At 39.3% G+C, this 22,818-nt stretch overlaps 1 protein-coding gene across 1 annotated transcript in view; it reads left to right on the top strand.

Moving 5' to 3' along the window:
• Positions 1-16,510, top strand: part of SUPT3H (SPT3 homolog, SAGA and STAGA complex component) — a 255,548-nt gene extending 239,038 nt beyond the window's left edge. The window contains exon 12 of the mRNA XM_083856808.1: positions 14,790-16,510. Within this exon, the coding sequence (XP_083712934.1) occupies positions 14,790-14,831 (42 nt within the window). The 3' untranslated portion in view covers positions 14,832-16,510. The remainder of the gene's footprint in view (positions 1-14,789) is intronic.
• Positions 16,511-22,818: the final 6,308 nt, after the last annotated feature.

Raw genomic sequence — 22,818 nt, forward strand, 5'->3', positions numbered from 1 at the left:
AGTCGTTTCAAAAGCCAAAGCTGAGTCTACAGCTGCCTTCCCTTCCAGATCAGGACCAATATGGTTTACTCATCTATCTTTTTATCTAGTAATTTGTTTATTTGTTACATTTTGTTTCTCCCCTTTTTTTTCCCCTCTGTAACACCTGTTGGAAATGCCACATAGAACACAGCAAAAAAAGGGTTGTTTTCTTGAGGATGAAAGAATTTCCTTCCCCAACAGGGATCAGTGGTTCACAGTGGGTCAGGATCAATGATTCACCCCATCAACAGGACCCCTGGAGGAATAAATATCACCCCAAAACACCCTCTGCTGCAGTATCTTTTCATTTGCTAGGGGCTCTGTGAGACTCAGTCATTTTTCAGTTGAATCATGCCCAGCTAAAGACAAATGAAGGAAATATGGAGCAATTAAGTGACACTAAGTAACACCAGTTTATCAAGAATAAATAAAAGTTTGGTGGTAAAGATGCCTTGAGAGTTCATCCAGTCTCAGGAAATGTCATGTCACCATTTCTGGGATAGAAAGCCCAGACTTTCAGCAGGAGAATGTTTCCACAAAGGTGAAGTGGTTTTGAGCAATTTCTTCAATGGACTGGACACCAGCAGGTTTCTCTCTCTGACACAAAGGTGGTGAGTGGCCTATTTTTCTCTTTCTTTCTTACTTTTTTCTCCTTAAGCAAACTGAATAATTACAGGAAAACAAACCAAACCAAACCAAACAAAAAACCAACCAACCAACCAAACAAAAAAACCCAAAAACAACAACAACAACAACAACAAAGAGAGAGAGAGAAAAAATACATGCTTCATTTATATTTAATATCCAAAATTGGACTTTAGCTTTTAGGAGGAATGAAAGCTCCCCCAAGCTTTTGAGGGCTCTGTTTTGCTCTGAGTGACAGCTGCTGGCTGCCCCAAATTGGTGTTTAAGATTCTCCTATTCACAAGCACTGAGTTTCTCTCTTGTGTGTCCAATGCCCTCCTTGGTATTGCCAAAACTCTTCATGTGTCCTACAACAAGCAGTAGATCTGTTTTTCTACATTTTCTTCAACAACTTCAACGACAATAGATATATTTGTAGACCCCTAATGTGGCTGGGAGAGGATGAAGTAAATTTTGGATGGAATTATTTTAAGACACAGAAGCTCTTTGCTTCTGTATAGAGGAGATGATGTTGGTAAGAGACAAGGACCTGCAGAAATCAGGGTGGAAAGAAAAACAGCAGAGACAGATAGGCTGGTCATAAGGGAGTGGAAATGGTGAGTTATGGAAAGATGGGAGAATGGGCTGGAAACCAAGGGGTGGCTAAGCTGAACTAGAAGGCAAAAACAGATAAAAAGAATGATAGATTTAATTACAGTTTAGCAGAGTAGAGTTGGTAATAAAGAACTAGGAAAAATGCTGTTGTGTGGAACAGGAAAAGGTGAACAAGAAAATACGATGAGACGAAAAAATTAAAATTATTCAGTTTGTTGGGAAATATCTTGTAGTTTGTTAAGAAATGAGTTAATAGTGGTGCACCTTTTAGAGAGCCGAGAAGGAAGTAATAATGAAAACGCAAAGAAGAAACATTTAACTAGATATTATTTAAGTTTTTTTTCTTAGTCTATGTGAGGTTTTAGCCACATAGCCACTGGTGAAATGTCCAGCTAACATCAGTAGGTGGTTTTCAAAATCTCAGCATTAGTATTTATTTTGTAGGAACGTTATCTATTATATTATTATTATGCAAAAATATATAATAACAAATGGCAAAATATACCAACCAATATGTATGTATATTACTAAGATTGGTTGGCATGAAAAACAATGGTCCATCATAAATTAAATATAGACTAACCCAGATGGTCCCATACCTTGTCTAAAACCAAAAGTGTAAGGAAATAGACAAAAAGGATTTCTTTTCTTGTCACAAACTCCATGTATGTTCAGATTCTTATTTATTTGGAAGTTTACTTTTGAAGTAAGATAACTTTGTGGTTTTAGGAAAGGAGTGGATGAGATGACAAAATGTCTCAATTGCACATTAAACTCTTAGAAAGTCACACTTGCATTCAAGACTTAAGTGTTGGAATAGCTCCACCATCCAAAAAGAAATGAGATTTATGAACATCTTGAGTACAGCTAGGGTGATGAACTCCTTGGCAAAATATGAGGCAACAGGCCAATTCTCTACCCAGTGACTGTACGTTTTCAAGACCTACCCATGAACCTGTGTGTGTGACTATGTCCCAATGTCCAAAACCCATGTCTTAGCCCCACTGAAGTGCCCCAGATTCTTCTTCCCTAAAAATCATGACCTTATGTTAGAAAGAATTTTTCTTCTCACCCATGATGGTTTGAGGGAGAAGGTGTTGAGCCCACCAGTTGATCCCACCAGTAATCTGCTGTAATCTCTACTGATTTAATCTATTTTCTCCACCTCATCATTTTAGCATTTGAAACCTACTCTGGCTTCTCTTGGCCACTTTCTCCAGGGTTTCCGTGCCATACGCTGGTGAAACAGGAAGCTGAAGAGACAAAATGCTCCCCATCCATGGGCTGCAGTGGAGTGTATTCGTGCCCTGACAGTGAAAATCAACTTCTTCCTTGGCAGTACGTGCTGCTGGAGGCTTCTGTGCGGTGTCATTTACAGCCCTGTTGTCTTTGTAGATTGCTGCCACAATGTGAGAACACTGATGAGTGGAGGGGGAAGGGACCAACCTTCCCCTTACCATATGGGAAACATCTGTAATGGGCAGCAGGGCTCTCTCTCTAAAGAAATGTGTTGTCGTTTCATAGTTTCTTCAAAGTGTTACATAGACAAAAGGTATCAACTTGGATTTTTACCAGCCTTGAGCCACACTCTGGAGCCAGGCATTCACCCTAATGCCAAAGTATTCTTTTAAATGAGACAGTCAGTAATGTTTTAAACTGTCTCACCCAAAAAGAATGTAACATCCTCTGGAAAAGTATAGAGTAGTCGAAGTGCTCCAAAAATAAAACAAAAGAAACAATATCATGCCCTTTTATTGTGGCCCCTTAACTCTAGTCCTCTGAGAGCCGTGCTGATTGATGTCAGTGATGCAACCTAAAAATTAATGTCAATTACCCAAAACAAAATGCACATAAGTGACTTCAGGGTCTAATTTCATTCCACAAAAGCCAGGAAATTCAGAGCTACTGGAGAGACAAAAACCTGGATTTCACATTCCAATCTTAGCAACTGCCATTCTGCTGGGGGGAAAAGGAGAAACAAAGGAAAAAGGAGTTACACCATTACAATAAATAATGTGATGGAGACAACAGGTCTCTCTTTGCTGAAGCGTGGATCCACTGGGTCCCATTAGCTTTAAATCCAGGAACTGCAATGTGTTCTGTGTTTGGGGCTCAGTTACTTCCCTATCACCTTTCAACTTTTTTAAAATATAAACTCCTTTATTGTTTTAGTTAACAATAACAATTAATGAAAACTAACTAACTCTTCATTTACAGTAATTATTTAGTGTTCTTTTATTTCCTGCCACTGGAATTGGGGATGTTACTGTCAGCATGATTAGCCCATGTAATCTATTTGAAGCAATAATTGCATATCCAAATGGGATCGACCCCGCACTCTCTGATAAATGAACATACAGTAATCGAGATGTCCTGGTGTCAGCATGCACACAAATCAAAGTGTTCTAACATCAAAGAAGTATGTATGAAAAAACTTCCATACAGGATTTAAATATTCCTCGATGTTATTAAAAAAATATGGGCTGTGATATCATGAAAAGCCCATGGTGGGGTTACAAACGAGTAATCCATCTCTCTATTCCTAAACCCATATACAGTGACTGAACAATGGCAATCAGCCAGAAGAATCTCGTGGCCTGCCCAGTTTGTCTTCAGATGAGTATCACTTTTATAGATGTGCATATAAATGTGTGTCTGCTCTTAAACTGGATACAAGGGAAAAAGATGAAATGCGGTAAAGAAGAAAAGAGAGTTTGATGTGATATGGGTCAGACCACTGAGATATTGTAGATGGCATTGGTCTGTCCTTACATTTCAAAGTAAGTTTCATTTAAGTAACATGTGCCATAGGAAGTGACATGTGAAATTAGGTCTTTGTAAGGGAGGGGTACAGCATGGAGGTTCTGAGTCTGCCAAGTTGTTTCATTTGCTTCATAAAGTAAATATTATTTGCCCACCCCCCACCTACAACCAATCAGTCATAAACTACAAAAAGGAATTTTTAGTCACTTCTAGGAAAGACATTTTTGAATCCTGTTACTCTCCATCCAGTGGAGACAAGTGTCCCTGGGGTGACCCATTTGGCCAAGATGTTAGGCAGGTAAAAAACAGATGGACAGAAAGATGCTTAGAAAGATTAAAGATAACTTGAGCTGTACATTAGAGAGACTTGAAGTCAGTGTCCACTTGTGAACCAGCTTTTCCAACATCTGATTGTGGATATAATGTCATTTTAAAAGTATAATGTAACGAAAAGCCTTCCCTTCCTTGGGATCCCAAGTTCCTTGGCACATTCTTGCAGCTCATAACTTGCCCACAGTTCTCTGAAAGTGCAGTGAGGGCTCTCCTCTGTGCAGGTTGCCCAACATAGGAGCCTGCAAGGCTTTGGGCAGTGTTCCCACACTCACAGTGTTCCACTGGCATGCTTTGTGCTCATCAGACCCTGCTAAACACAGGAAGGAGTTTGTCTGTCCTGCAGGTAGGAAGTGCTGGGGAGAGCAGGACCAGGCCCTGCAGTGTGAGTGGTGGCCAGGAGGGCACTGCTCCCTTCACATGTCCCAGCTCACGCCTTTACAAACAAAGCCATCCCCAAGTCCAGCTCCCCATGTGCTCAGCCTATTTCAGCATTGAGATCAAATTGCAGGAAGTAGTGAGCAGGGCCACAGTCACCCAGGCCCAGTAGGGATCTGGTGTTTTTCACAAATCTTAGAATCATCTCTCTAGGGTCATTGAATCCAACCATTAACCCAGCATTGCCAAGCCCAGCACTAAAACCAGTCCCCAAGTGCCACATCTACACATTGACCACTTCATTCTTGTTGCCTATTTTTTTCCTTCTGCTATTTGCTTTGCATATATTGGAGAAAACAGTCATTCATACTCCTTTTTTTTTCCAAATCCTCTTGCTTAAGCCTGGCTTGAATGGGATGAATGTGTCATTACTTTGCCAAGACTGGCCTGATACTTAAATGGGCTGTGCCTTAATGGAGAACCATCCTTCTGTGATTATCACCAATTACTAGGGAAGTGTTAACTGTTCAAACCAATTAACTGCTCTGCTTTGTATTTTTTACAGGCATATTACATTCTTTGCATAAGGAGTACATCATGTAATTATAAAATAACCTTTAATTTCCTAAATTAGAAATGCTTGCTGTCATCAAAAATCAAATGTCTGTATCAATACATGCCTGGATTAATGTTCAAATTAAGGATGGAGCTTTTTTTTGAAGGATAGAGGCATTTGGCTTTCATGCTTAGTGAGCTATTTTTTAAGTTTGGATTTGATCCTGATTTTCAAAAGTCCAGGAGGGACCAGGAAATCTATTTTGATTCAGGGCTATTTCTAATATAAATGTCATAAAACCTGGTAGTGTATAATAATTTATTCTGCTGCTAAAATATTGGTTTAACTGGTTAAACCACCTCAGCACTTGGATTTTTTCTCCAGCGTGTTGCAGAAATACATATGAAAGATCGATTGGATGCCATTCTGCAGCCTAATCCTAGGTAATTTATTCAGTTTTACCTGGGAGAAAGGTCTAAATATATTTTCTTCTGGTTTCAATCAGTCCAACTACAATTGGTTCAACTTTTGCCTGAATAAGGAGTGAGTAAAAATTGAGCAAGAGCCTCGAGATTTGGCTCTTATTCATTAACCTCAGGGCAGACTTCATTTTGTGTGATTTTTAAGCTATTAAAATGTTGGTTGGCTTCCATTTGAGCTCAGATTCCTAATATCACTAAATAATTATGTGTAGATGATGAAATGAAAAAACAGGCATGTAGTCTCCAAATGCATTTCAGTCTGGGTGGCTGAAATGGCTCATAACATTCAATGCATGAAAATGGGGTGGATTGAATAAATTAGCAGAATCACAAAAGGAAACCACTATAGGAAATAGTTTTACACGTGTAATCACTGAAATACTCTAGTGAATGTGTCAATCTGTACTAAATAAATATATTTGTTTATAGACATGTTCTGTATTAGCTTCCAGTCTTTCACAGCACTTTGCCAAGCAAAATCCCACTAGAAGTAGGATGTTCGCACCCGAGTAGGAGTTTCTTGGATAAATATTTTTTCTATATTGAGACCAAAACCACTTCTACAAATTTCAGACTTTGATTGAAATAGTATATTTCTTTTGCCTCTTTTTTTTTTTTTTTTTTTTTTCTTTTTTTTTTCCCCTCCTCTTCCCATCTCTTTCACTGGCAACCACTGATGCATTACCTTAATTCCTCTTACCTCCCACGGCTGCGGTGCGCCGGCGCCCCTCTGCAGACAGAGCACATCAGTCAGGGCTGAGCAGGGCGAGAAGTGGCCACACCCCAGTGCTGCCACCAGCCTGAGAAAATTCCTCTCTTCACAGACCTGAGCTGTTGGTTGGGCTCTCGTTTCCCTGCTGAAATGCTCAGGAGGTAGGGGAGAAATGTGTTGCAAAAGGTCATTAGATGCTGCTTGTCATTACAATTTCAACAGTTTTAAGGGAAAAGTGTTGGTGAACTCTGTTGTTTTGCCCAAATAATTTAATTTCAAAGTAATACCCACTCCTTCTATGCAATAGCTGCCAATTTCAGTATCCTTTTCTATATATCTGGTATTTTAGGCATTAGAATGGAAGATAAAATGCAATGAAAATAATAATTATGGCATAGTATACAATGTGTTCAAAATGTCATGTATTAGCTCTGTAATCAAGCAATCCTCAAAAAAAGGTTTGCAGTGAGTGATAGTATTTCTGTTTCAAAGGCAGAGGAAATGGAAGCACAGAGGCTCTAAGTGGTTTGTCTGAGGCCACACAGCAAGTAAGTGTCAGAGCTGGGAGCAGAGCCCAGCCCTGGCTTCTGCCCTTGTACTCAGACGACTGTACCACACCATATTGTTTCCAAATAAATTTACTCTTTAGCTCTTCTGCTGAGGTCATGAGCGGTGGTGACACAGAGGGGGAATTTAACCTCTTCTGTCACTTCCTAGAAAAAAACCCCCAAGCTTCTACCACAGTAGAAAAAAACCTTAAAAGGTCAAATAAAGTCATCCCTGGAGACTGGGAGCCATCCAGGTTGTTTGGTGCTGAATTGCTCTCAGGCTGAACAAGTTTTTATTGTTAGTGGTATATTTTCATATATATGGGAGTGCTGTGACTGTGTAGTGCTATGAGTCATAAACGAGAGGTTTCAGTGTCCAATCATACCTAAAGTCTCAAGACTTCCAGTTTTAATTTAATTCTCAGACATAATAAAATTCCCTGTGTACATTATTGTTGCCATGCAGCTAAAGCAGCGAGTTGAAGCACATCAGGAGAGGAGAGTTTGACCCTTGAGCAACTCCAGGTGTTTTGACCAGTTTGATGTGAGGCAGTAAAAATATAAGTGAACTAATTGCACTGCTCATGAGGAGATCAGGAACACTCAGGAACTACTGCATTTCCAGTTGATGAGGGGATTAAGCTTTCCCAATTACGCTGGATTCCAACAGGTCATATCCATCAAGGTCTGGTGCCTCGTGGAGACCTGCTGTGTGTCTTGCCAACACTGCATCCTAGGCAGGCAGTTATGGGCCATTAGACCTATGGCAAGAGTAACTTGCAGGATTTCAACTTTCTCCACAGGAGAAGCAGCTGATGCTGTCCAGAGAAGAGTGGTGATGGAGCCGTTTTGCAGCTTGGGGGAAGGGATTCCTCTCCCTGACTATGAATGGAGAGCAGAGAGTGTTTGAAGTAGGGCTCAGAGCAGGAATTTCTATCAGTGTGCAAAGCAGCGTCGCCTTTTCTATGACAATTAAAAAGGGTTTCTTGCTCTCACACAAATAAAGCCCATTAAAGCTGGTGGCAGTGATGGGAAAGACTTTGTGAAAATGTGTTTGTTTTGCAAAGCTGGCTGCCAAGTATTGTTTTATAGTTCCGTTTTTTCCTTCTCTCTCCACTGTTTACAGAACCCTCTGAGAGACTTAAAATGATCCCTCTCTCCCCACCAATTTTGTTCTTTTTTTCTCTTGGCAGACATTGGTACCCCACTCCCACACCCCAGTTCTTGCTGCAACAGAAGCCATGATCCTTTTGCCTTGTTTTTCTTTTTTACAATACCAGCCCAGCCCCAAGAGCAGCATTTTCTGTTTAACTGCAGCACTGCAATTTTGGCCAAATACACTGGAGGACAGCAGTACAAGCCCTACATTTTGTTCTCCATCCACTGGTGGTACGGCACAGGGTGTCTGAAAAATTCATTTGGTCCTTGTTTTCCAGTGATCCAACATTTCCATCAGCCTTGGAAATGTCATTTATCCCAGAAGCAGAAAACAACAATGAAAAATTTGGATAGTTGAGATCTAGACTATGTTCTTTAACAGACTTTGATGATATAGCCTGTATATGTCCCATTCCTGTACAGCAGCCCAGTTTTACAAAATTATTTTAAAAGTTTATGCCAGTGGCAGATAAAAGGTCAAGCAAAGCCCAGAGCTGACTTTGCTGGGAAGCATTTTGTTGATGGGTAGTTTATTAGAGTAGGGCTTTTATCAGTGTGTGATGTTTGTGGGTGCTGACCTGAAGTGTTCTTGTGATCTCTGGCCCCTTCCTGAGGACAGGTTCTCTTGGCGTGGGCACTGCTGCTGTCCCTGGTGTCTCACCAGGCTGAGGACTCAGGGAACAGACCTGAGGGATGCAGCTGTCAGTGTTTCTTACACCTAACTGAGGTTTCCTAGGATCTAGGGTGAGCACCAGTGTGGTTGTGCTTGCAGAGGGACTGGAGAGGGTATGGATAAATAGATGCTATAGCTGGTCTGGCCTCATCATAAATGAAATCCATGAGATGTCATGGCTACAGCAAGGCAGATCAGCCAGAGCATCATATAAGTCTGTAATGTGCTAAACCTCGGTGTCCATAGATACATATTTGGGGTGTGTTATTCATTACTGACCATGTACAAGACATTACGTACATAAAGGGCTCCCTCATCCTTTGAGTAATATCAGACATCTGTGCTTTGGCTACTGATTAAAGATGGGTTTGTGGAACTAGAGCCTTCAGTGCTATTGTTTTAAATAGGAGGGAGAATTATCCATTATATTTCTATTGTAACATGGATGCACTTTTAACATACACACAAATTTATTTAAACTTAAACAGAAGCAACTAATTCTAAACAACACATGGATTTTCCTTTTCAAACAATGTTGCTCATATTTTGCCTCTTAAACTAATTATTATTTTAATCTCTAAATAAGCTGACACTTCTTTGTATGTGGTTTGTCTGTTCAGGCTGGGAAAAATCAGAGGAGTAACCTTTTAATCACAGGGGGTTTAATCTAGATGTTTTTATGTACAAAGAGTTATGAATCTGTCCAGGGTGACCTGTTTGATATTATGGCAAGCTAATGAAATTTCAAAGTTAACATTTCCCAAATAAAATGGAAAGAAGAGACAGGGAGAAAGGGAGCAGATTCAAAATTAGAGAATCTTGGTGGTTTATGGGTTCCAGGTTATTTGGAATGGAATGAAAGTTAATGCTACATCCTTTTTTCCATCATGCCAGCCAGTGTCTGATCCAAGAATGTCTCTTATTTAAAGGGCAGGGCTCCCTCCACTGTTCTTAAATAAAGGCTCTCACTGTCTGAGATCCAACCCTCCCTGATTTTCACAGTAACATTGTAAAGCTGCATGAAGAGAATTATTTAATGGAAAGAAGTTTTGCATATTATTCCCCTATCACAAACCAGCTTAAGTCATATGGTTTGATTTACGTTTATGTAAATGTCAGAGAAAAGAGTAAAATTACCCCAGGCAGAAAGGACCGTGGCATGTCACAAACAAGATGTGCCTATTTGCATTTATGTTTATTAATGAAGTTCAGCCAGGGATTGCTCTTTGATTTGGATGTCTCTGTCTGCCATTCCACTTTATGCACTGTAATTAAACCACTTGCCCACACACATACAAGAGGACACCAAGAAAGGGAAACTTCAAGTTTTATAAATGCTCTTCTGTAACTCACTTACACAGGGCTTATAATTCAGGATTTAACATCTCTTAAGTGATACAACAGGCCTGCAGTGTGACATTGTGCTTAACTTTAATGCAGGGAGAACTGCAGACTTAAACCAATGTAGGATTTGGCCCAATAAACTTTGGTGTCTCGGGTGCCCGCTGGAGATGTTTTACCCCAGACTTTCCAAATTTTATCCCAAATAAAAATTTAGCCTCAGCCCACTCAAAAATCACAGCTGCTTCTTTCTCCTGCCAAAATTATTCTTTCTCATCATGCTGCAGCTGTGAAATTATGCACTAGTGTAAATTGTTAACTGGAAACCATTTGTAGCTGAGATGCCTGTTCAGAAGTCTTGGTGTTCTAATCTACTCTATTCTCTCATTGAGGAGTACTCACACATCTTCATGTTTGGCTGGGACTTGTTTCTGTAAATCCTAGAATCACAGACTGGTGTGGGTTGAAAGGGACCTCAAAGATCATCCAGTTCCCATCCCCTTCTATGGACAGGAACACCTTCCACTGTCCCAGGTTGCTCCAAGCCCCATCCAAGCTGGCCTTGGACATTTCCAGGATGGAGCAACCACAGCTTCTCTGGAAAACCTGTGCCAGGCTCTCACCATCCTCACAGGAATAATGTCTTCCTAATATTCAATCTAAACCTACTGTCTTTCAGTTTAAAGCCATTTTCCTAGTCCTAGATTGCTAATAAACACAATTATCTGTCCCTTAAATTGTCCTGTGAACTCTTCAGGAAGCTGTTCCATTTCATGGGACGTACTGTGAGGACAGGAATTTTGCTGCCCTTTTCTTGTAGTGGTTCTTTTTGGTCTTTCATAATGACACTGCCTTAGGCTACAACTACAGGAGAGAAATGGCACCAGAAACAAAGGGAGTAGGAAATGGATGGTTTTTCCTGAGATTTGAGGATTTGCTTGGCCAAGTTCCCTTGTGCCATGCTGGCTTTTTAAGCTGTTAGTTTTTCCTTCTTTCACCAAACTAAGGGCAGTGCAAGATGTTGCTTTTAGGCGACTGACAGCAGTGAACACAGCCCATCTTTTCTGCTTCACTGTGGCTCCTTTCAGATTGTTGGAAAAAAAAGCCTGCCTTTATTGATTAAAATAATGATAGTGTTGCCAGAGATGATCCTGTGTCCGAATCCTCAGTGTGCTTTGATGGCTTGAAGGAGCAACATTTCCAAGGAAGCATTTCTATATAGAGAATGCCTGAGAGGGTTCTTCACAAGATGGGGTAGAATTGTGGAATGGTTGGGGTTAGAAGAGGTGTTAAAGATCTGGTTCCAACCCCACTCTGCCATGGGCAGGGATGGACCCACTAGGTCAGGGTAGCACTGGGAAGCAAGGACTAAAAAGCAAAATCATCACAACTCTGCCCTAAATAAGAGCAGGTGATAAGACTGGCCTGGACAAGATGAAGGTCGTGTTTCTGTTTCACATTGTCACAGCCCGTGCAGCCTCTGGCTCTGGTTGGCAGCAATCTGTCCTTCTGCCTTCAAGGAGGTCAGAGAAAAGGAAGAAAAATCTTGTCATGTGATATCAAGGAGCAGGAAGAGTTTCTGCGAGAGGTGGATTTAGCCAAATAAGGACAGATGGGCATGGAAGGCATTCTGGGAAGGCAAACTCTCTAATTTATGCCAGGTTAGGTGAGTCCTCCTCATGTCTGAAAGATGGTCCCTTGACCACTCCTGCACATACTGGGTACAGGAGGAGGCTGGCAGAACTTGAACCATAGCAGAAACTCAGCCCACAGCAGGAAAAGTCAAAGCACAGCCTGGTTAGTAGATTTTAAGAGAGAACACACAGAAAATTTGGATGCAGTGTACACTTTTCCAAAAAGGGCTCCAGGAGGAACCATGGGCTTATGTTATCTCTTGACAGCAAGACATATCCAGCAAAATGGATACAGCTATTTTAATCCCACATCAAGAGCCTGCATCATCCTCTATCTGTAATTCTGAGCCAAATAATCATATTTTTAAAAAAATTAAAATGTGGATGCTGCCAAAGTGGCATAAAGCATCCAGAAGTGTCATCCAAACCCTCTAAATTATCTCCAACCACATTAAATGTCTGCCACATACATCTAAACTTTTGCAAGGGCACATACACATGTGAGTTTTATGAAAAACATCTTGCTGTTTTTCTTCATGATTCTTGGCATGTAAAGATCGGTCTTTCAGTATCACAAATTCAGCTGTATAGATCTTAAAGATATCTCGTATAACTCAGAAAGATGGGATGTCTGTAAAATACTTTTGCTCTGCATAAAAGCGTTTCAGAGGTTAACCTTTATTATCTAGTAATGTATCAAAATGAGAACGAAGTGCTATCTTGTTATGGAATGGGATGAATCAAACTCTCTCCTCTGAAATACTGATTTTCAAAACAGTTACCTTTATGCTGAGGTTGAAGGTACAGATGGTTTCTGGGTAAAATGGTTCAGTTTATGGCGAAATTCCATAATGAAATATACATATATCAGAATCACTTTGTCTGGCTTGAGAAGGAAAAAATGTGTTTTCATTATTGCTGAACTTCATAATGGCTTCAGGAATTTTGTTGGTCCTATCCAAAGAAAGTGAACTTCAGGCAGAGATTAAAGCAGAGGAAGTTTCAGCCCAAGGGCAAATGTTTCAGAAAGTTTAAAGTATGTGAAAGGGGGAGTGAAGTAGGAAATAGTTTTCAATCCTAACTATAGCCACACTTGTTATAATATATCACTAAATATAGACCAGTGGGTGTGCCCAACTCTCCAAAGGTGTTATCCTGCCTGCCATGAAACTGGCTTCTGAAATGACCTTTGCAGGGATATAACTGACTGTACAACACTGCCCATGTTGGAAAATGTTAAACTTCATTATTTCCCAGGTGAGCCCAGCCAAGCCCAACTTTGCTCCACAACCAAAATTCCTTTCGTAAAATTCAACCTTTCATCTTTCATGTAGATCCAGCTTTGTACTTGGGATCATTTGTCTCCAAGAAAACTGCACAGTAGTCCTGAATATTTTGTTTATGTGTTAAAGGTTGTCACTTGAGTTAAAAAGCCTTGTGAAACTATTGGGGTCAAGCAGCTAAAAACATTATTTTTGTATTGGCTTCCAAATGCCAGCCATAATGGTTTGGGCAAGCTGAACATCCAACTGCCTTGGACTTTCTGCTTGTGGTTGTGGGAATATATTGGATCCTTTTAAAATTATTGGCTAGTCTGTTTTGGGCATTTCATGTTTGGATATAGAGTCTTTGGATATATTTTGTGTTTTGTTTGTGGTGATACTGTCATGTCTTGGCTGTATATCCCAGAGCTGATGTTCTGCTCTTCGATTTTAATGCCATATGCTGCTAGATCTCCAGACTGAAGTGTGGTGTTAATGTAAAGGATGCTGTAATGAACATCTTGTACATATTTCCTTTTGCATATTCACTGTCTGTAAAATGTCTCTCTGAATACATCCTTGCTGGTTTTGAAATTATTTCTTTACAGTTCAGTATAAATGCTATTTATATCCAAAGTTGTTTGAGGTTATCCTTTACTCCTAATGTTACTCTAATTCTAGTTTAAGAGAGCAGAAATTGATCTGGCTGTAATTAATTAGGAAATTGGTAGAGCCACTAAAAATGGTGGTTATATATGGCACTTCCTAAGTGCTTCAACTGAAGAAGTACAAAATAAATCTGACCAAGCACTAACTGTAATGAAATAGTTGACTATATTTTGATTTTTAAAACAGGATGGCTGCCGAAAGTGAACCAAATAAAGCAAAACTATATAAACTCCTTTGCTTTTTTAAAGATATTGTTAATAGAAAAAAAAAAAAAGTCTTTTTAAACTGAGAATATCTCCTTACATTATAGGATTTCCAGTGATATTAAAAGGTATAGTTTCCTATATTGATTCAGAAAGAGCTGTTAAAAATGCATGAAAGGTATTTTAGGTAGACAGTGTCACAGGATCTTTTAAAATTATTTTCTCAAGTGCTACTTAACTCCTGTGCTTCTTTACCATTAGAAACACGCCATCCCAGGTTACACTATATAGGATATCAAATTATTTCCTACTGACCAGAGAGTCTTTAAGATTAATTTGGGTTTGAAGTAGTGGGGATTATACCAGTGTCTGTTTATATAACTTTAGACTCAGACTGTAAATTAACTTTGGAAAACTGCAATTATTCAATAATTTATGGACTATTCAGGCAGTCTAGAAATGATTCTTAAACATGGTGAATAGAGAATACGTGCTTATAAAGGACAAACAGATTCAGCATAATGGTGTATTTTTGGCCTCTAGATGAGGCAGGCAATTAACAAAGGAGGATATTACATTTTTGCCTATCTCTTGCTCTCTTGAAATAGAGTCACTAACCACTTGTTAACCACACTGATTTTTTAATAGACAAAGTGGTTGCTTACAGCTTCCCCACCAGAAATGTTCAGATTAAGTACACTATTAGATTGCAGCCAGAATAGCCTACAAAACAGGAAGAAAGCCTTGCCTTTCTCTCTGCCTCCTTCCCTTGTTTAAGCTGATGTGATAATTCACTACAGATTTTCTCTTTCCCTGACAGAGTGCCTACCGCAGGAACGGGATGACTTTTCTTGCCTGCTGATGTGGATGTGGCTGCAGCAACAGGAAAGACAGTATTATATTAAGGTGATTTTCTTTTCCCCTCCATGGAAGGAAAAAAAAAATGCAAGCTCCAATGTCTCCATGTACCAGTGAGTGGGCTGGTTTGTTGTGACTATCTGCTGGCTGTCTCTGTCTCTTTTTCCAGCCCCCTCAATCGTTATTCTTGTTTACTAGCTGGAACATTTAGCTAATTAATGACAGGATGTTTGGGATAGGGTGTAGGTGGACAAGAATGCAGCTCAGACAATGCTGGAGTTTGCAGGGGACTTTCTGACTGACATGTCATTTTTATTTAAGTGTCTGGAAGTCTGTATGTTCTCCAAAAGATGTTTTTTTGTAAAGCTGGATGGGGCAGGAAGAGGCCAGAGATAGACTGGGTTGTGTTGGTTTATTAGGTTGTATAAAGGTTATGTAGTTTTCTTTGCAATTTTTACAAAAAGAAAAAGTATTTCCCTCTATTTTCTACTACTTTCCACTTGTGTCTCTCAATTAATGTAAGTGTTCACAGAGTATAACCCAGTTTAATCCAGGAGAGGGGATTTTGATGACAGCCATACCAAGTTTGGATGCAAATATATTCAGAAAAAAGTTCAGGTAAACTAAACTTTACTAGTTCGAGACTTGGCTTTTTGCAGACCCAAAGATGAGCTAAGTGCTCACGCCCAAATTTTCATTATTGGCATCTCCTAAGGTTTGAGCCATCGTTGTCCAAAATCAAAGAAATCTTTTGAAGTGACTTGGCACTGGGTTGGACCCCTATTTGGAAAAATACATTCTAAAATGTTTCAATAACTGTGTCTGTCTCAGTGGTTCTAGGCAAGGGCTTAACGTTGTGTACTTGCTCAGCGTTTACTGCAGGAAGCAGATGTTGTCCCTGTTGTTGACAAAGGCAGAATTACTGTTGGATTTGGTTAACGAAGGAACCAGCTCTTTTTGCCTTTTTTTTTTTTTTTTTTTTTTTTAAATATATTTTAGCTAATGTTGTTTGTTTTCAAGATTTTATTTTTTTTTTAAATCTCAGTCCCTGCCTGTATCCTTGTTCCCATCCCTTTGCTCCTCCAGCCTTCACTGGCCTCACAAACACATTCATTTCTTCCCGTAAAAACTGTACAAATATAGAGCTGACCACGATGATGCCTGAGCAGAGAAAAGGGCTGCTGCTTCAACCTTCACCAGGATCTGCTGGCACATCCTGCTGCTGTCCCACAGGTCAGGGGTCTCCTTCAGCCACCCTGAGCTCAGGCTTGGAATCCAACTTAAGCCTCAAGTTAATACAGAACACTCAAGGGATCAAACAAAGTATTTTATGTAGTGCAGCCATCCTCCTCCTTTGTGCTTAGTATGTGAGGTCTTAATTTTCACTCCTGCTCTGTGCTCTTGTGGTCGTTTGTAGGTGGTTTTGTTGTCCTGCTCTTCTGGACCTACTTGCAAAAACTTTAAATATACGTGTATTTTTTAAATAAATGGAAAAATGTCTCTTTGCAACCAAAATATTGTAAAAGTGAATGTTGTGTGTCCAATATTACTGCCGTTCATAAATTGCTTTTCTCTTTTATCTGCTTATGCTTCTGTTTTCTGAAAATTTTCTGTGTGTAAAGAACTAAAAGTAATGTGTACAATGTAGTAAACGAGGGAAGGGGGAAGTTTTCTGATGTTCCATTTGTGTTTCTTGAAATATATGATTAAACTTTCCTTTTTATCATCACTCTTTGTTTTTGTTGGCATCCTTAATCATGGAAAATTATATGCTTGCTGTAAACATCCAGACTTTTTTAAAAGGACACCAGCATTTATTGTATTTGGTTTCGATCTGCAGGGATACAGACAGAAGAAACCATTTCAGGCACTGGGTACTGGAATCAAAATTCCTTCTGTTGCTGTCTCTCTCCCAGATTTTACATTTTAAAATATGCATAAGCAGGAAAAATACTGGCACTTATTTTTTACTGGTCTCCTTAAAGTCCCAGAGAATGAAGACTCAACATACATTTCTCTGAGAAATATGACAGATCATGTTTTTGTTGGTCTGCTGTGTGTTTGTCTATCTTGAACAGCCTGACAGGCAATTATTTATAAAATCTGGATTTGCCCAGTAAACCCATATAATAACCTTTCACTTCTCTGCACAAGTCAGGGAGCTGAATTTAGAGTCAAACAAGGTATGTTATGTCTCGCTATCTCGGTCTAACCCAATTTATTCTTATTTTGGGAAGTAATCACTTTTTTTTCTCATCTTCAGACTTTTCTTTAACTCTGAAACAAAAATGCAGCCAGTAATACTTGTGCTGCACTTGGTGTGTTTCTTAGCACCACTTCCCATTGCTGCAGAAACTGAGATGTGTGTTTAGGCTGGTATTACAAATTTTTATTGTATATAAAAATTCAGCTTGAGATTCAGTTAATGGCTGCATATGAATAGCTTTACTCTTCTGTAGTTTCATCTTGCAGATCATTTCTATTCTTATCCAGGATTTATAGCCCTGAATCTGATTATGTTGATTGTTTCACATTAGTTATCTGAAGAAGGGAAACTTCAGTTTCAGTAGGGATATGACTGTATATCATGTAAGGGAGTGTGAGTTTTGTTCTCAGCTCAGTGCCTGCCTTACTCTGTGGTTATACTACCTGATTCTTCATTTTTTCTTCCAGCCATACACAAAATAGGGATAATAATTCAGCTTAAAACTTGTCAGAGGTGAGGGAGCCACAACACAAATTTCTAGTTGAGCTTCATCTCATTTCCTGGTCCATCCTTTGTCAGTCTTTCCTCTGAGAAAATCAAACCCTTTAAAAGGCTTTTGTCTTTGTCTGGAAATTGGGAGAATTGACAATGCTCCAGATATTTCTCCAGAGACACTCAGAACCCTCCAAAATGTACCCCCCTGGGTTTTCAGAGCACACTTCTCTTTGTCAAGTGTCTGTCTCACTGAAGGGGGAAATACAAAAAATTTGTTTTGGCATTTCTTGGGTGTGGATGAACCTTTGTGTTGCTTAAGGTTCTGCCATCAGCCGTGTGTAGATCTCATAAAGTGATTTATAGTTTCCTGTCCAGCTCATAGAGAATGTTTCATGGTACATAAACACTTCTAATCATAAATTCAGAACAAATAGATAATGACATTAGTCACAAGTCCAACTCTAGCTGAAACTTAAACAGTTACAGGGTTGGGAGTGTTTTTGCCTTAATGAATCATCTTGTCCAAAGCTGGGCTTTTTATACCTCTGCTATATATCTACCCCGTGCAGCAGTGCAGCCAGGGAAATGCAGTGGTGGCATGCATTAAATCCAGGTTTATTCAGAGGGCATGGAGCCAGCACAAAGCAGCGAAGCCATCCCTGAAGGAATTGAATGTAAATTTGATGGTTTAAATAAGGCCAGATGCCTTAAAAATTATTTTGAAAGCTGTATCTTTAATGTAGCTCAACTCTTTTCTTTTTTTTTTTTTTTTGCTTGAGATAATGATGTTGCCTTTACAAAATAATAAGAAAAAATAGTTCTCATCACTTGTGGGAAGACAAAAATCAGATACTTTGGCTTCTATACATCACTGAAAATCTTGGCAACTACTGAAACAAAATTTTAGAAGGCAGATGGCTGCAAATTTGAAGGAAACCTTCATATTTTACTGTTAAAAGCTTTTCAACTGTCTAGAGAGTGCTCTGAGACACTACATTAATAGCCATTCTCAGTAATCAAGCTCCACTATACTTATATACTATTTTTCTTAAACAAGATAGATTAGTAGTGAAAGATGGAAAGATAAATAGGGAAAATAAAGAACTAAAATTATAATAATACAGTTTCATTTTACATTTTATAGCTCTCTTCAATATTTGTGATTGATAATTCATCTTAATTCCTATCAGACAGAAATATTGGCACAAGAATCTTTATATCAATATCTGTATATTTCTGGACTTCATCCAAGTGCTTTGCAAATATTTCTTACTGGTTTGGTGAAGGTGTGATCTGTCAATCTTTGGTCCTCGTATGACTTTGATTACTGTAATATCTGAGTGCCTCACAGGTCTCCATGTGTTTGTGTCTACAGCAGAACTTTAAAATTATGTGTTGTTACCTCCATTTCTTCTGGGGAAAGGCTGAGTGATGGGCCACATGTTGGGAAACCTGGATTTCTCAAATCCATAATGATGCTCTTAGTCCTGAAATATCTTCCCTCTGCAATGAAAGCAGTAGGTGTGTTAGAGAGCACATAACCCAGCCCTGCAGGTTGGGGGAGAAAGGGACAAGGGCAGTATCCACCTGGACACACGAGAGAAACTGGACATAGGAAAATGCAACCACACAATCTGGAACCGATCCAGGGCTCAAGACTTTGAAAACTTGTGGCTGAGATGTGCCATGGGCACTTGGTGACCCTGTGCAGAAACACGAAAGATAAGATTTCACCATAACATGGACTGTGGGACACCTTCCTTCCTCCAAACTATGCCGGACTTCTGAAATCATCACGAAGGATGTACTCATTACAAAAATTCTGCTTTGGCACTGCCAGAGCATTCTTCATGTGCCAAACTGCTTTTGCAGAGTGCATCAGAGCACAAAGAAATGAAAGGAGAGACACGATTAAGAAATGTAAATGCCCTCTTTTAAATGGGGCAGCAGCTGCAATGGGTGTTGACAAAGATAAAGTAAAATGTTAATTTTTAGTAGATGAACTGTGTCTGAACCCAATAAAATGCCACTGAAGTGTGGTGGCTGATCCTCATCCTGTATCTAGAACTGGAAGAGGAGAAGGTGTAAGACATCAAAAGCTGTAGTGATATTCAGAAAGTGAGCAGTCAATAACTGGCTCAAACCAGTTCTGTTTAGCGCTCATTTCCCTAAGTATTTAATTAATCTGCAAAACAACAACAACAAAAAAAAACTCCAAAGAAACTATTGCCTTTCTTGTACTGACACGATTTCTTCAGATCTGCAAATGAAATGGCAGCAACTGCGTGTCAAGCCGAGGTGAAAGCAAGTCTGAAATATCACTGCAGAAGGAGAGGGAAGGTGTTTGGAGGAGAGAGGCTCCAGCTGAGCTTCCCCCTGAGCTCCCTTGTTCATATCATTGTGTATCTGCTGATCACCAGTACCTAAATCTGCTGCTCCTGCACAAATTTTGTTGTAGCTTCAACTGAATGATTTCAGCAAACTAGACACGATCTGTCTAGTGTTCTCCATGTCAGCTTGCCCTTACTTTAATATTAGAAGAATTTATACTCTTCTGTTTTGGAATGGTATCAACATAGTCCTACATTTTCACTGCTCAGCAGATTTTCATGTAGACCAAAGACAAATAAATGGAAATAATTCTTGAGGAATCCTTTGAGCACTTGGGAAAGGGTCTTTGATAGTCAGTTTCTTCATGGAAGGTGCTGCTTTTATTCATCTTCTCTGGGATGGTGGCAAAACTGACACGTGGTTCCTGTAGGGCTTCAACTTGGACAACAAACAGTTGAGGTCAGCCTTGAGGTCTCCCTCAAACTCATGAGCATCCCTCTTATCTCCTCACTGTGTAAATCAGGAACAAGCCCAAGAGGAAAAATGTGACAGATTCTTCCATTGGAAGATCAAGAACCACAACACTGACTATTCCAAGGTAAGGCAGAATAACCTTGGTCTGACTGGGCTCAGCAGGTCACTTAGGGGAAAACTTCTTTTTTTCCTGTTTGAAAATTACATCATTATTATTTCCACACTTTGATGATCAGAACTTTGTCAGTGAAATAGTTGAGGGTTAATTCTCATGTGCAGTCAACTTTCAGAGCTGATACAGTGGTAAAAAGCTCTCTATCCTTCTGCATCTGTTGGGGGTTTTTTTCACTAGTGAGTTAAAAACCTCACCTTTTAAGGGCACATGTATTTTGGGGCACAGTCTGAGTTGGTTGCTTTTATTCATGTTACCCAAATTAATAAGTGTAGCCACCTAAACCTTGCTCCATTGGCCACCCTTGCAGGTTACAGTCTTACCAAAGTTATGGTAGTAAAGATAAAATTTGGTAAAAGCAGCCAAACTTGAATTTTTGGCCAATGTCCAAACCTTCCTAGTTTTAACCATGGCTGGTTTTTATAGGTGCTTTTTTTTCAGTGTTGAAGTTGGGCTTGTAGATTATGCTGGATTCATTTTTATTTTGTCAAGGCTTGTTTTATTTGCACTTAGGTATGTAGTTGTGGTGCATACTCTGTAGGGATTTTGCATCTTCATTTGTTTCTTTGGTGGTCTCAAATGAAGGGCAAAATTAATGCTGCACATAAAAAGCCTGTTATTACAACTTTATTCATAGGTTAGCAGGAGGGGCATAGAAAATGTATTAATTTATATGCATATATATTAAATAAATATGAATATATATGTAGTCATATTTTTCATGAAGACTGAATTCCAAAAACCATCTCTGCTTTTTAAATCAGAAAGCAAATGTAACCTCCCTCCCTCTGCAATGAAAGTGGTTTATCCTTGTAAAGATAAAAGATTTTTACTTTGTGGAAGTAATTTGATTGTAACCTTTGGTTTCTTTGCTGTCTGTCATTTTTCTCTTGCACAAAGTTTAATATCATACTGTGAATCTTTAAGAAATTATGAAACCTCCTGAAATTTCAGAAAAAACATCTTTGACCTGTATGAAAACAAAGAATTTTTGAATCTACAAATTGTAGGTTTTTTTCTTTGGCCATGGTTTGTTGAGGGTTTTTAAAGTCCAATAGAATGTGCTTTGAGAGGGAGAGATCTCAAAGAGCTGGGACAGAGTTGTCAGAGCCAGACACTGCAGAGATACCTCTTTGCTCCCTTAAATTGCTCTGAAATGTCCTTATATTTTACAGTACATGAGTTGTGCTCTTGGCTGCCATTTCCTTCCTGCAGCCTCCCAAAGGTAAGTGGATTGTGCCCTCTGGGGGCTCTCCACTGCTTTAACTTAAAGTGTGGTGTGTGTTTTTTCTTTTCTTTCTCATTCTTTCTTTTTCTTTCTTCCTTTAGCTTTAAATGTCACATTGATTTTCCCCCTCTCCTTGTGTCTTATGAGAGAAGAAATTTATGGCCTTTTTACATCAGGAAGTCTAGTTTTTCCTGACGTTTTATTGCTTTGAATATTTGAAACATTTCAATCCCAGACAATAAATATTACATGATTATTGTTTTCATATGGATAGGCTATTTCCCCCTGTTTTTCCTGTCCAACGTTTTACTAGTGTGTGACACCCAAAAATTTATGGATACTAAAACCTTTACTATTCAGCTTTGTTGGGAAGGTCAGAGATAGTCCCTCAATTTGCATGTTACATATATATATATATTTAAAAAAAAAAAGTTTAAGTCATCTCATATGTTTTGAATCCTATAGTGATACAAACTTATATCAGGAAAGAAGGTATGATTTTTTCCTTAAAAAGAGCACTCATGGGTCAAGCCTTGTTTTCACTGAATTAAATGACAGCTCTTGAGGTTTAGGTGGGAAAAGCAGTGAGCCCCAGTGGAGCATTTCCGAGGTCAGCAACTGGCAGCCTGCAAGTGCAGAGCTTGGGAGGTTTTGGAAGTTGGTGGGATGGTTTATTCCAGTCCATAACTCGGAGTGTAGGTTTCCTGCTCACCCAGGTCGGTAAATTGTTGTTCTCATGGTAGAAAGGGTTCCTTGCCAAATGGGACCCACAAAACCCAGTCTGAGGTTACACTTTTTGATGTTTTGTTTGGGGGAAGCAGCTGGCTTCTCACCGTGCATGGGGAGCTCCAGTTCTGCAGCACCAACTGTGGCAGCCAAGTCTATCTTGCAGCCCCAGGTTTGATCTGATAACCAGCAGATAAAGCAGTGTCAGAAATCTCTGGTCAAGTAACTAAAGTACTAAAGAGGCACAGGTTCTGTGCAGAAGCTTTAGATTGGCACTTTTTTTTTTTTTTTTTTTTTTTTTTTTTTTTTTTTTTTTTTTTTTTTTTTTAAATATTGACTGTTTTTTATGGATACCATGC

The sequence above is a fragment of the Zosterops lateralis genome (assembly GCF_965231275.1).
Source record: "Zosterops lateralis genome assembly, chromosome: 3".
NCBI classification, from domain to species: Eukaryota; Metazoa; Chordata; class Aves; order Passeriformes; family Zosteropidae; genus Zosterops; species Zosterops lateralis.